The following is a 15594-nucleotide window of genomic DNA, read 5'->3' as shown; positions in this document are numbered from 1 at the left end:
ACCCTATATACCACTTTGTAAAACAATCTCGTTGTAGAAGGGTCTAAATACAGCACAAACAACATTTTCCAAAAGACCAAAAAAGTGAAAAAGTATATTTTAACAAAACGCATTTGACTAACAGGTCGATCAACTAATGTTCTTAAACCCTGCTGACTGTCATTGGCGATTGCCAAATAAATTCATCACAAGATGTAACAAAAGGATTTTAATATTAATTTAATACTAAACAGAAAACAAAACACTTGCGGCAAAAATGTTATACCACAAACATGAGGTGTCAAAAATTTGTACACCAGATTCGGATTTCGACAATAAATGTCTCTTCAGTGATGTGAGGAATCGAAACGGTATTTGGAAGGCCATATAATTAACCTCAATTTAGAAATATATATATATATATATATATCCTAATTGATACGATATTCCCGGGCATGTATTTCAAATCATAATTTCTTTGATAGAGGGTTGCTGCTCACAAGACAGCTATTATACAAAGAGTTCCAAATAGTTAAGTTGAAATCATCCCTTTGGAAATTTTACGGACGCTATCACGAGTTGGTTGACAGTAATACAATATTCGTTTCACAGATGATACTGGATATGTTCCTTATGTCGTAACTTCAATAATCTACCGAATTTGACTATTTACCGAGTTTGTTATAAAACGAGCAACACGACGGGTGTCACATATTGAGAAGAATCTGCTTCTCTTTCCGGAGCATCTGAGACCAAACCCAGTTCTGGTTGAGTGCGTGTTGCTTAGTCTCTAGTTTTCTATATTGTGTCTTGAGTACGATGTTTTTTATCTGTTTGTCTTTCTAGCTTTAAACTATGGCGTTGTGATATTATTTTCGATCTATGAGTTTAGCTGTCCTGCGGATATCTTTTTGCTCATCTTTGGTATTTTGTGTTCTGTGTTAAGGCAATTAACCAACAGTATAGAAAATAGGTGTAAATTGGCTACGATAAAAAAAAAAAAGGTTAACGTCGAGTCGAAATGTAATAGTATTCTTCCAAAACATCAATGTCAAAGTCCAAACAGATTTTTCAGATTTAAATGTTATATGAATCAAGGCTCTGGTTTTCTTGTAAGAAAAAATTTCGGGTTGATCCTTGTTTTGTGGCTATCCAAACCTTCGCGCGTAATGCAATGTCAAATATATCGTTCAAATTACAACATTGCATGCCGGGAACTAAGTACAAATAGATGGAAATACAGAAAAATGCATAAATAATTAGTAAATTTCACCTTGCTAAATAGTTATCAAAAGTACCAGAATTATAACTTTGTACGCCATACGCGCGTTTCGTCTACATAAGACTCATCAGTGACGGTCCTATGAAAATAGTTATAAAGCCAAACAGGTACAAAGTTGAAGAGCATTGAGGATCCAAAATTCCAAAAAGTTGTGCCAAATACGACTAAGGTAATCTATTCCTAGGACAAGAAAATCCTTAGTTTTTCGAAAAATTCAAACGTTTGATAACAGGAAATTTATAAAAATGACCACATAATTGATATTCATGTCAACACCGAGTGCTAACTACTGGGCTGGTGATACCCTCGGGGACGAAACGTTCACCAGCAGTGGCATCGACCCAGTGGTGTAAATAGTCATCAAAAGTATCAGGATTATAACTTAGTACGTCAGACGCGCGTTTCGTCTAACAGAGAATAACAACGAATAACTAAAATAATTCTGGAAATTACACAAAAGAGCGAAATAGAATTAGGAAGATTGTGTTTGCAAAACGAAAGGATCGACGCCACAAAAAAGTAGTAACAGGTAAATGGCATACACGCACATTACATACAAAAGTTGTATAAATAATTACAAGAACACTGAAAAAGAGGGGCAAAAGATACCATAGGGACAGACAAACTCATCTATCGAAAATAAACTGACAACGCCATGGCTAAAAAGAGAAAAAGACAAAAAAAGATATAGGTACATAAAACGCATAGAAAACTAAAGACTGAGCAACACGATTCCCACCAAAAACTGGGTGTGATCTCAAGTGCGTCGTAAGGGTAAGCAGATCAATCTCCACATGTGGCACCCGTCGTGTTGCTCGTGTTATTACAAAGCCGGTATATAGTCTAATTCGGTAGGTCACTTTCGTGAAAAGGCAACGAGATTGTAGTTACGACATAAGGAAGTAAGGTAACAACAAAGTTACCTTATGGCTTTCTATGTTTAAGTAAATATGTATGTATGTATTTATAGGAGCACTACCTTTCATATTTTTTTCCAGACTTCTGAACGACAATAAATTAGCAATGATAGATGAAAATGCATTTAAAGACTTGACGGGGCTTAAAAACTTGTAAGTTAATTTATCAAACAAAAAGAACATTGTGTAACCGTTTGTTTGCTGGCCAACTGGTGCAGTATATTTCTTTTCTTCGTTTATTCTTTATATCTCAGGTTCATAACAGTATATGAAAGTTTTTTTTTAATTCATTTCCATTCTGGTTTTGAAAATGTTCGTCAAAAATCTTTGTAATAAATTTATTTTAATGTCATGACACATATGATCAGGTGCACTGTTTTAAAAAAACACAAAATAAGGTTATAAGAATCGTGTAACTGAATTCATAAGATAGCTTAACTGTATCATTATTTAAGTCATTAGCTAACAGGGACACTTTAAATTGATAAATCTCACTATACTGTAAACCAACTAATTTTCGCGAGCGATTAGAAATATAACGCGAATATAAATCGTCGCGAATATATTAAACTTCGATCTTCTCCCATATAAATGCATCAACTAAATTAAAACATCGCGAATATGAATAGCCGCAAGTCGAAAAGTAACGGCTAAACGCGAAATAAAGTACCCGCGTAAATAAGTTAGTTTACAGTAATCTGCAACAGATTGATTGTTTATTAGTGTTGACTATTGTATGGCGGTCAGTGTGTTTACTTCTCGAGATAGCCGATGTGCCTGGAGATATTTATCTACTATCTGCTAATGAATCAGAAAAAACAAATGGAAAATATATGATAGATTAAAGATTATTGTTGTACGATTCACTTATCGCATGATGCTATTTTATGTCAGGAAGTCATTTTAAAACAAAACATTATTATTATTAATAAAAGTTCTCCTTTTGACATAATAAGCTATAAATGTTTCAGAGCAAGGAATTTGTGTGACATATGTGCCACAAAAATAAACCTTAAAGACCAGTTGTGTTGAATATAATACATGTATATCATTTATTGTATAAACAACTCGTCTAAAAATCAACCAAACAATGTTAGATCTGTTACTTTGCTTTCGCAATTTTTTTGTTCTTCCTTCGCCGGGATTCGAACCCATGCTTCTGAGATATCGTGACAACAAATCGCCTGCACTGTAGCCGTCCCGCTTGACCACACGACCATCTGGGCTTCATTAAAAATGAAGCTTTCGGTGGCCGGGTGTTACCTTTCCACGTCAGTTTTAATCTAGCGTCGTACTACAGTACATGATATATAAGGCATGGAGATGTTATTTTTACAGATCAGCTTAATTATCTGTTGTAAAGGATCCTACGAATTAATGTAATATACAGTCACAGAAAATAATTATATTTATAAGTACGTCTGAGCCAGTGACTTCTCTACAACAGATGTATCCATCGGAGCACCAGCAGTGATGGTGATACATGGCTGTGTACATTATGTATATACAACTCGTCTTAACATCAACCCAACAATGTTAGATCTGTAAATTTGCTTTCGCAAATATTTTGTTCTTCCATCGCCGGGATTCGAACCCATGCTACTGAGATATCGTGACAACAAATCGCCTGCACTGTAGCCGTCCCACTAGACCACACGACCACCTGGGCTTCATCAAAAATGAAGCTTTCGGTGGCCGGGTGTTACCTTTCCACGTCAGTTTTAATATAGCTTCGTACTACAGTACCTGATATATAAGGCATGGAGATGTTATTTTTACAGATTAGCTAAATTATCTATAGTAAAGGATCCAACAAGTTAATGTAAGATACAGTCACAGAAAATAATCATATTTATAAGTACGTCTGAGCCAGTGACAACTCTACAACAGATTTATCCATCGGATCACCAGCAGTGATGGTGGCACATGGCTGTGTACATTATGTATATACAACTCGTTTAAACATCAACCCAACAATGTTAGATCTGTAAATTTGCTTTCGCAAAATCTTTGGTTCTTCCCTCGCCGGGATTCGAACCCATACTACTGAGATATCGTGACACCAATTCGCCTGCCCTGTGGCCGTCCCACTAGACCACACGACCACCTAGGCTTCATTAAAAATAGTAAAATATTATATCATTTGTCAATGTTACATCCCTAAATTAAACAATTGAATCAATATGGAAATACAAATATTTCAATTTGCCCATTGACCAATTAGTATTAAGATACAATGTCAATAACCAAAGTATAAAAACAAAAAGCTTGATTGTGGCTGTCAGTGTCCATTGGCAGATATTTCAAGTATATTCATAATGATAATGTCATATTGATAACGAACATCATAAAAGAAATAATTGATGTATCCACCGTATATCAATTGAAGTGGCCCTCGTTAATCATTGTTAATGAGAAATATTCATACCCTATCATCGACTATAAAACATGAAAACTATGAAACAATTAAATCGAAAAGTATATATATTTTAATTCATTAACTAAAATCCTTGATGACTCGCAAAAGTTAACAAAAAGTAATGATTCATAGATTGTATCTTAACGTCCAGTGGCACCTATTTCATGCATATTGAGGACGAAAAAGAATTTATATTTACATTTATGTTGAAATCAATATGTGGCTTACTCACCGGTTACTTCGCACTGCAAGATTTGGATTTGAATTAAGAATAAATAACATGGTAAATGTTCATTAGCGTATTAAGACAGTTAAACAATTAGATATAACAACTAGCATTTTAAGTATAACCATCTACTCCATTTACAAATAGAAATATAAAAATAATATCCAAGAAAAGATTGACAATCTATGCAAAAGAAAAAGTTAACGACTATTTCAAGCATTTAACAAAGTTAAAATTATTTAACAAAGAGAAACAAGATAAACAATTTAAATTGTTGAGCTATTATTTTATTTTTTTTATAAAATATTACTTAAATATAAAACTAAAAAAGAATAATCATCTTTTATTCTGTGTTTTAAATTCTATAGCTTTGGTCAAGCTCCGTGTAAGGTTTGAATCCAAATGACCAAACCATACGAGGTAAATTGCACGAACTAGCATTTCGCCGGCTAAGCTAATTAGCATATCAAAGTGACCAGTATAAAATGAATCGAACACACCGTCAATTCAAATCATTATCAGGCATACCAAGTTATATAATTACAATAACTGAATTTAATTATTATTGAATTAAATTCTAATATATGCAAGTACCTTTTAAAGCAGATCATCAAAGAAATACCCTTTTAAATAAAAAATATAAGGCATTTATGCATAAATATAGAGGTTTTATTGGGTCATTATCTGAACAATAGGTAAATCGAAGCGGAGAAGATTGGAGAATGCATAGGTTTTCTATTGAGATAAAAAAAAAATACTTATATCTACTATACATGTAGATTAAGAAATCCATGTTTAAGAACAACCGGGAAAGTGAGTGCGCAGGCACATTACAGTAATATATTTATTTGTATGGTAAAGAAAATGGTTTTCAAGGTTACATCCATCAAATGTTTATGATAAAATCATAATGGCGGTTGCGTCGCATACTAGTTATAGTAAGAACCCAATCAAAATAAAACACGCACAATATAAATTTCCCCTATTAACAAAGTATGCTTCTGATGATCCCGAAAAAGGTCGACAGAAAATTGAAGAACCACTTTTACTTCCTCTATAAAAATTCTAGTATATTCGGACAAAGGAAACGATTGTGTCAAACATAACATATGAATGTTTAATGATCAAAAACATCATAAGTTACGATATTAACCATTTCGGTCAAAATCTAAATATCCAAAGTTTATACAATGATATTGAAATATTGTTATCATATATCGGTTGTTTTATATTCAAACCAATCAATAACAATTGTGTAAAACTGTCTATGAATAAACGCACCTGTAGTGTGATAGATGACATTCAAAGAAGTATCATTGCCGCTAAATGAATTAATGCATACATGATAAATTACTTATTTTTTTTGTAATACACAAATCTATAATTGCATACAATGTATAACGTATGATAACTTGTGTCATAAATAAATTATAGCAACATAAGTTGCGTGCATATGACTTTGTTCATTTGTTTGTATTGATGAACATGATTAATGTGATGTCGCAGTATATTTTAAAATGTTATGTTTCAGGTCACTGACCAATAATCAGTTAACATCAATAAGTGGGACAGTCTTCCAAGGACTCAAGACTCTTTATAAATTGTAAGAAAAAATGTCGGGTTGAACCTGGTTTTGTGGCTAACCAAACCTCTGCGCTTTATGCAATGCAAATATATCGTTGAAATTACAACATAACATGACGGGAACCAAGTACAAATAGATGCAAATACAGAGAAATACATAAATAATTAGTACATATGAATAAATAGTTTAATGGGCAAAAACATTATTTCAACATTATCATTTAACACCAATCAACTAATCAATCAGACAAATTGCTACTATAATCTTTTTACATTTATGAAAATAAGAACATTCGATGTAGCAGATGTTTTCAAATAATTTTTTTTCAGGTACCTGCATGATAATAGAATTACGGAAGTAAATACTCATGCATTCCAGGACTTGGCAGCTATAAACGACTTGTAAGTAAATCTCTATTATGCAAAGACATATGTTTGTCACAGTTGATATTGTGTTTGCGTTGGAATTATATTGCACTCCTTAGATTTTCAAATATCATTTAAAATTCCATTGTGTTAAGATATTAACTTAAAGTCAAACGTATTCTGAAACTTTTCTAGGCTTGTAAATTTTTTTTGTAGTAACACGTCGTCCTACGTTTCACATGTACATTTCTACAAATAACAAAAAATGGTGCGTAAGAACAAAATTGATCTCTGGATTTACATTGATGAGTAAATCAACATTTTCAGAACAAAGGAAAGTTTATCTTAAAATAGTTGCTTGTGAATGTCTGTATTATATCAAACTGCATGCATAGAAATCAGTGGGGTTCAACGGAGGCATGACACGATTTTCAATTTGTGTTTAAAAATGTTTATTTATACTTAACTTTCCCCAAAAATACATCGATAGCAATAAGTGTCAAATATTTGTTAAAATATGTATTTTATTTCGATTTTAATGCAACGATTTATCGACCTGTCAAATATTTACATGTCCATCCCGGAAGTCACTCAGAACGAGGATACAACGTCAGTGGTTCCTTTCATTCATATTGACATATGGCTACAGTGTAAATTTAGTTTCGATTATTTTCCAACAAAACGCATGACAGTGATAAAAAATGATTATGTATAATGCCGATGGATTCAACAATATAATTAAACAGAATATTGACATGATTCTGATTTTCGTATGACACACGGACTTAGAAGGTGTAAAGATGGGACTTTTTAACAAGCCCGAACTCTACACTTCTTTCCGCCCACTTTCATAAGGAATCCAGATTTGGGTCTCGGGTGCCATGCCATGAGTTCATCATAGGTCACAGGTGAACGGTACAGATGATTGATTTTCGCAATGTCAGGTCTCGTTTGAAGTTGCAAGCTTCAGGTGCCACGTCACATGGGGGATTGCTAAGATATAGATATTACGCAATATTACTTCATAAGGTCTTTGTGTAAATCCTGGATGTTTGTTTTGCCGAGGGAACAGGTGAAATATTGTTACAGTAATACAGGTAAAACTACCTGATGTTTAATGAATACCTGTAGTACGACCATACAGTACCCTATGCACCACCAATCAAATACCCTAACCAGCGTTGATAACTATTTATAGACAACCTGTATATATATCTTATTTTTATTGCTTTTAAGAATATTCAGATATAAAAAGGTTTATAACAGATGCATTTTTTTAATTGACTTCTTGAGATGGTAAAGTAATATTTCTTGTTTGTATGCTTGCATGTATGCTTGCATGTCTATAACTTCATAAGAAATTATTAGGCAAAAGCTTAAAACATGTAAAAAGCAAACAAGAAAATGATACGAGAATGTGAATCATAAGTCTTTTTCATTCTTATATTGAACATCGAATATAGTTATTAACAATTATCTAGTTGGTAAAGATTCAGATGATAAAAAACATTTCTCTTTAAAATGGAAACTTAATCATTAATGAAGAAAGTGTCGTTTGAAACAATTATTTGATATAACCGTATACGGCCTCCAACAATGAGAAAACCCCATACTGAATATTCGGCTATAAAAGTTCTCAACATGAAAATGTGAAACAGTTTAAACGAGAAAACTGGCTTATTTATAACAAAATAATTTCCGCAGAAAAAATTTGACAGACATGAACCAACGACAACTACTGATCTACATGCGCCTGATTTGAGACAAGCACATTTACAATGTGTCGGGGGGAGGGGGTATATGTTTGTGAGTGCCTGCCACCCCTCCATCCAAATTTGTGATAGTGGTCTCACAGCAGTAAATAAGAACTATAAAAACCAGTCTAACAAAAAACCAGTCTAACTCAAAAGATCGGTTCGAAGTACAGAAACCACTAACGTAAAATCAATAGAGATAACGCACAAATACTGTACGCTAGACCAAAGCCAAATACAACTAATGCATTACTCATGTTCTCGAAGACTGAAGTATGTTACATGTAAACATGTTCATGCTCAGTCCAATTGAAAATTTAACATTTATTCAACTGACCCCTTTTTGAAGAAATATTAAGTTGTTAATATTTTCATGGCCTTAAGCATTTTGTTGGTAGATTGCTAAATGATATTTGGAAGAAAGGGGTGGAAATATGTGAATTTGAATTTACTTTGTGTAATTCCTTAAATTTGAAGTTAGATTTATAAGGGTTTGGATAGAGTTGCATACTTTAGAAGTGTTATATAACTATAATAATTATTTCAACATAAGGCTATAGTATTTTTTCCTCAGAATATATGGTTTTAAAAGGTAAATTACATAACACGTGACTAAATCACAATACAGGTGCTTTCTTACCTTTCACCTGGTCAAGTATGTGATAGGTGTCAAAATTTAATTACTAAAACAACAGCCTCCAATAAATGTTTTGTATTGTTTAATTTTATACATAAGGTGAGACGGAATTAAAATATTGAATTGAAATGTTTAAATAAAAAGGGGGGAGTAATAAAATTGTTAATTGAATATCCTAATGCAGAAAAGGTGTGATAAAGGATTTGTCACTATACAAATCCTTGGCGTGATGTATGGTTTCCAACCAAAAAAAAATATAATAAGCATAATTTTTAGTGATAGTTTATACCTATTGAAAGTCTCACTGTCACCAAAAACACAGAAAACAAAAACAAAAACAAAAACGTAACCTTTTCGAACGCCTAATTTGACTTTTATTATCGCTTATTCTTTTATTCTTTCTGTTTCGGGCGCACACATAATTATAGCAATATCGTAACTGAGAGAAAAAAAAACAATTTGATGATCAATAATTATGAAATTGATATTTTCAATCATGATTAAAAGTAGTTTTATTTGAATAAATAAAAAATGACGAAAGCGGTTTATTAAATTTATTCATCAGACGATGTCGATACACTATGGACGGTAGTGAAAGCACTTTTCCCGATTACTGACAAACTATACAGACAATTGACCTCATCAATTTGAGTCATTGTGTGTGCAAAATAACCAAGAGAAGGATATAAATTTTTTATGCGAAAAGTCTAATAACGACGATTTTTCAGACAATACCGATCGAATTGTTACCACAGTAAGAGACTTTTTCCCAGCTTGTAACCACTGACGTCAGCACGATCACGTGATCATTATCTAACTAAAAATCATTCATAATTCATTATGGAGTCTTTGAACTAAAAAATGCCGATTGATCAGGTCTTGACAAGCAAAATTGTATAAAAAATGTTTTTAGACTTTTATGTATTAATTTGATAAAAAAAAAAATCAAAACAAAAAATCGTGTCACGTCTCCTTTAATGGTAATATACTGTACTGAACCGATATTTTATGATCCAATTATGATGGTGATCGAATCGGGGAGGTATAGTTAAAATAAAGAAAAATAAACAATACCACTGGGTCGATGCCACTGCTGGTGGACGTTTCGTTCCCGAGGGTATCACCAGCCCAGTAGTCAACACTTCGGTGTTGACATGAATATCAATAATGTGGTCATTTTTATAAATTTCCTGTTTACAAAAGTTTGAATTTTTCGAAAAACTAAGGATTTTCTTCTCCCAGGCATAGATTACCTTAGCCGTATTTGGCACAACTTTTTGGAATTTTGGATCCTCAATGCTCTTCAACTTTGTACTTGTTTGGCTTTATAAATATTTTGATATGAGCGTCACTGATGAGTCTTATGTAGACGAAACGCGCGTCTGGCGTACTAAATTATAATCCTGGTACCTTTGATAACTATTTAAGACCCTTAGAAAGGTTTTTGTTTTCTTTTTTTCTTAAATTAACGTTTATATCGCCATTGTATACGTATGAACGTCAGATTATTTGTAAGCTCATGTTAGATCCCCCAAAATGTGTTGTCAAAAGAAACAGCAACTCTGTTTACAAAAATCTTATGATTAAGATTGATTATAAGTTGTACTGAAATGTTCATGATTTACGAGTATTTTTACTCGTAAGTGTTTTGTGAAAAGAGCTCCTGAAGCGGTTTACATAATGTACATGATATATATAAAACAATTATAACTTGTTTTACTAACATTGTTTGCTAGTCGCCTTTATGTATTGATAAAAATAATGATGTTTTGTAGGAATCTTGCTTACAATGGAATTACAGTGCTGGATGCAGATGTATTTCAGGACTTAACAACACTTAAAAACCTGTAAGTTAAATTATTTGCCCAAAAAATCATGCAACTCCAACAACCTAAGAAACATTGCAACTGGAAAAGAGCGAAATAAAATAATGGAAACAATATTTTCCCATCAAAGGAAGCACATAAAATAACAATAAAACTGAGAATAAAGATCGGGAATGTCTCAAAGAGACAACAACCCGACCAAAGAGCAGAAAACAGCAGGCCTCCAAAGGATTTTCAAAAGTATGTTAAAATCCCGCACCCACAGGAGTGCCACTGCTGGGCCCTAAACAAAAATGTATGCTAGTTCAGTGATGATGGACGTCATACTTACAACTTATATAAAAGAAAGTTAAATTGAAGAAAAAAACACAAGACAAACTAAGGACAGAGGCACCTGATTTGGGACAGGCGCAAAAATGCGGCGGGGTTAAACATGTATTTTGGAGATCGCATCACCCCCTCTCTATACCTCTAGCCAATGTAGAAAAACAAACATACAACAAAACGCACAATAAAACTAAGGTTAAAAGATGTTCGAGTCATATGTCAGAATAGAAAAAAAAGAAACTAAACAAACTGCCAATGATACATAAATTAACAAAGAACTACTAGCAGTAACTGACATGCCAGCTGCAGACCTCAAATAAACTGATTGAAAGTATGTATGCTGGTCTTGATATAATTGTTATAGATATGGTCGATTATATAACTTTTCTATAACACATGTCTTCGATATCATTGCAAAACAAACTCTTGATGACTTTTAGAGCTGACATATGCATTCAATATATTATCTTTGCCGATTAATCTTTTGAGACATACAAGGAATGTGAATATATAATGTACTATAGACATCTGTACATATGAATCAAGTATGTTTTAACATAAAGGCAACAGTAGTATATCGCTGTTCGAAATTCATAAATCGATTGAGAAAAAAGCAAGTCCAGGTTACAATCTAAAACTGAGGGAAACGCATCAAATATGAGAGGAGAACTACAACACAACAGAAACACAATATTAAAATGTCACACACACAGAAACGAACTATAACATAACAATGGCCATTTTCCAGACTTGGTACAGGACATTTTAAGAAAAACAAATGGTGGGTTGAACCTGGTTTTATGGCATGCCAAACCTCCCGCTTTTATGGCAATGTTAAATATAACATTAAAATAACAACATTACATGACAGAACTACAATACAAATAAATGAGAGGACATATAGGACAGAGAAACACACGAATAATAGCTAACAAAAGGTACCAGGTTTAAAATCTAATACGCCAGACGCGCGTTTCGTCCAGACAAGACCAACCAGAGACGCTCAGATGAAAAAAGTTCGAAAGACAAAAAAAGTATAAAATTGAAGAGCACCAAGGACCAAAAGTTCCAAAAAATTGTTGACAATACGGCTAGGGTTTTCTGCCTGGGAAAAGAACATTCTTATTATTAAAAATAATTCATACTTTTCCAAACAGTAAATTTTATAAAATGACTATATGATAAATATACATGATAAAACCGAAGTAATGACTAACTTCAGAATGAAAATGGATACATTACATAAAACAACCGAAAAATACAGAGCTGAGTTAACCTAAGCCATCAACGCACAAAGTGATGTCACATTTAAATTTCTAAAAAGATCCCCCCCCAAAAAAAATAAAAAATAGGATAGAATTCAATATTATATATGTAAGACTGAAAATTACAATACTTATTGATATCAAATTGTGGTAGTAATTAGATAATAATTAATTGTATTATCTAGCTATGTCGATGTTTCTTCTGAATCAAACTGTAAACCAAATATATCGTATTAACATCTCTGTCCCATTTTTTTATTTTTCCAAATATCTTTTTTGTAAACTGATCTATTATTACAAATGACAAATACTATGAATAGTGTATTTCGTAAAATCGTATTTTGCAGGGGCCTGTTTACAAATCGGGGGATAACCATGTTAGATGTTAATTTATTCCAAGGCTCGACGTCGCTTAAGGGCTTTTAAATAAATTGTTATCATATTGTTTTAATTATTGGGTATGTTAACAACTCAATTTTTCTATTGGTTCAATAAAGTATAATAACACCTCAAACAGATTTTGCTTACGACCGATGTTGATCGTAGATAAACTGTGCACTAATCGTTTGTTTCATTGTGTCACGGACCATTTTTTTAAATTGATAAACTAAAGATAGAAATTTCGTCAAACCATCTTAATGGGTGCTATTTCCTAGAACTAAACTAATGGATTTTAGAAACGCAACACTTAATAAGTCTTTTAAATCATCATATTCAAATATCCATTTTTTGTAAAATAAATGTATACACATAAATTTCATGCATTATTTCATGATCTAGAATAGGTTGCAGTTCGAAAGTTTAATGTTCAAATCATGTGGTATGCATTTTAACCATGGGTGTTACTTCACCAATAGATGTTGAACCGTTGAAAGCAAAATTGCCTGAAACTAACACCTTAATGATTGACAGAAAAGTCAACCAATTCTGTTTGACATGCAATGATTATTGTTTTGTACCTACTGATTTGTCCAATGTTTCAAAAATAACAGGTTGTTTTAGAAATTAGGGGTTTAAACGTTTGGCTCTCTGCCATTTCAGTATATAGGAAACATCTATGGCACCAATGTGTCGGCCATGACATTCGACGTCTTGATAAGTAGTTAATTTTGCAGCCGTAAACATGTCTCGCTAATGCTGTTACATAGTAAAATTGTATTGAAGAGGCGTTTTCAGTACATGTTGCACTGGTCATGGATGGTCATCAAAAAATCCCGTTTTCCTGTACCTTTGTTGCAAGAAATGTAATATTTCTCACGTAAGATTGTAAAGCAACAGCACGTTCACCTACATTTACCTGCAATATTTAATGGCCTAATTCTAATTATCATTGCCAAGGCTTAGCAATATAGGGATTCAACAGATTTTCACTGGTTTGAATGTTTGTATGGATTAAAAGATTTTTTAACGAAGAATGAAAACTTGAAAAAACATATTTATGGACTTCGAATATCGCTTTAAAATATATTAAAAATATAGGCCAAAGATAACAGGGGTACCTTCAAACTCATACATCAAAAATAAGCTGACAACGCCATGGCTAAAAAGACTAACAGACAAATAATAGTACAGAAGACCCAACATAGAAAATTGGTGGTGATCTCAGGTGCTCCGGAAGTGTAGGCAACTCCTTAAAATGAAAAAAAAATGTGCAACTAAAATAATTTGGTATGTTCAATAAGCTTAGGTAAGTCAGGTACCGTACTGTCTTAATCAGAAAGAAGTAATTATCCATTTGTAGATGGTGACGTTCCCTTGTCACCATCTTACGGTGTTTATATATCTCAACTTGTACGATTTGCTCGTGTATGTAACAATGTTTTAGATTTTAACGAGAGAAATTTATGTATTACTGAAAAATTATTACACCAGGGTTTTCGATATCATCAAAACATTTACTAAATTTTATCATCGGTATAAGGACATCATTTGTAAATATAGCTCAACATGCAGACTTTTTATACATTCAGGTATTTCACATTCAATTTTTTATGAAAATATTCTTTAAAAAGCACAAAAATGTCAGTATTCACCTCAGAAACTAACAAAACCTTTAAATAGATTTATTCAGAAGGGATATAGTTACGATACTGTTGTCAGTTCATTAAAGGTTGCATATTTTGGTTTTAATATTGATTCACTTATAGGGTCTTTGCATCGGAACTAAACACATTTATTTAAAAAAAAACAGTTATTGGCATGACACGGGTTTTGTTCTTCTCATATATGTTATGATGGTATGATACTAAATCCCTAACGAGAAGGATTGTGCCTGATATTCATATGACGAAATCATAATCTTTCAATCAGTTTAATTGAAGTCTGGAGCTGGCATGTCAGTCAACTGCTAGTAGTCTGTTGTTATTTATGTATTATTGTCATTTTGTTTATCTTATTTGGTTACATCTTCTGACATCAGACTCGGACTTCTCTTGAACTGAATTTCAAATGTACGTATTGTTATGCGTTTACTTTTCTTGTGTACAATTTGGAAATTAGTATGGCGTTCATTATTACTGAACTAGTATATATTTGTTTAGGGACCAGCTGAGGGACGCCTCCGGGTGCGGGAATTTCTCGTTACATTGAAGACCTGTTGGTGACCTTCTGCTGTTGTTTTTTTCTATGGTCGGGTTGTTGTCTCTTTGACACATTCCCCATTTCCATTCTGAATTTTATTAAAAGCCTGAATAATAGTTATATGAGGTCAACCATGATTTGATAAAACAAAAATCAATATGTGTTACACTTTGAAATTCAGTCATTTTACAAAATAGGGGTACTTATAATCTTAAGAATGAATCGATAAGCTAGATGACGACAATCTGAATTAGTCAGTGGAGAGGTTCCACTTCATCTTGTAATGAAACTTAAATGAACTATTTCTCTTCAGATACAATAATATATTATAAGAATTATATTTTACAGGGAATTGCAAGCAAACAGAATGACCATGCTAGATGCGAATATTTTCCGGGACCTAACGGCTCTTAAATACTTGTAAGTTTACTG

The 15594-nt window shown here is 32.7% G+C and overlaps 1 protein-coding gene across 1 annotated transcript in view; it reads left to right on the top strand.

Moving 5' to 3' along the window:
• Window positions 1–15594, top strand: part of LOC134711549 (insulin-like growth factor-binding protein complex acid labile subunit) — an 86994-nt gene that overhangs the window by 47685 nt on the left and 23715 nt on the right. The window contains exons 6-10 of the mRNA XM_063572199.1: window positions 2260–2331; window positions 6355–6426; window positions 6738–6809; window positions 10940–11011; window positions 15511–15582. Of these exons, the coding sequence (XP_063428269.1) occupies window positions 2260–2331; window positions 6355–6426; window positions 6738–6809; window positions 10940–11011; window positions 15511–15582 (360 nt within the window). The remainder of the gene's footprint in view (window positions 1–2259; window positions 2332–6354; window positions 6427–6737; window positions 6810–10939; window positions 11012–15510; window positions 15583–15594) is intronic.

Source organism: Mytilus trossulus, chromosome 3 (assembly GCF_036588685.1).
Source record: "Mytilus trossulus isolate FHL-02 chromosome 3, PNRI_Mtr1.1.1.hap1, whole genome shotgun sequence".
Taxonomy (NCBI): Eukaryota; Metazoa; Mollusca; class Bivalvia; order Mytilida; family Mytilidae; genus Mytilus; species Mytilus trossulus.
This window is presented reverse-complemented; position numbering and strand designations above follow the sequence as displayed.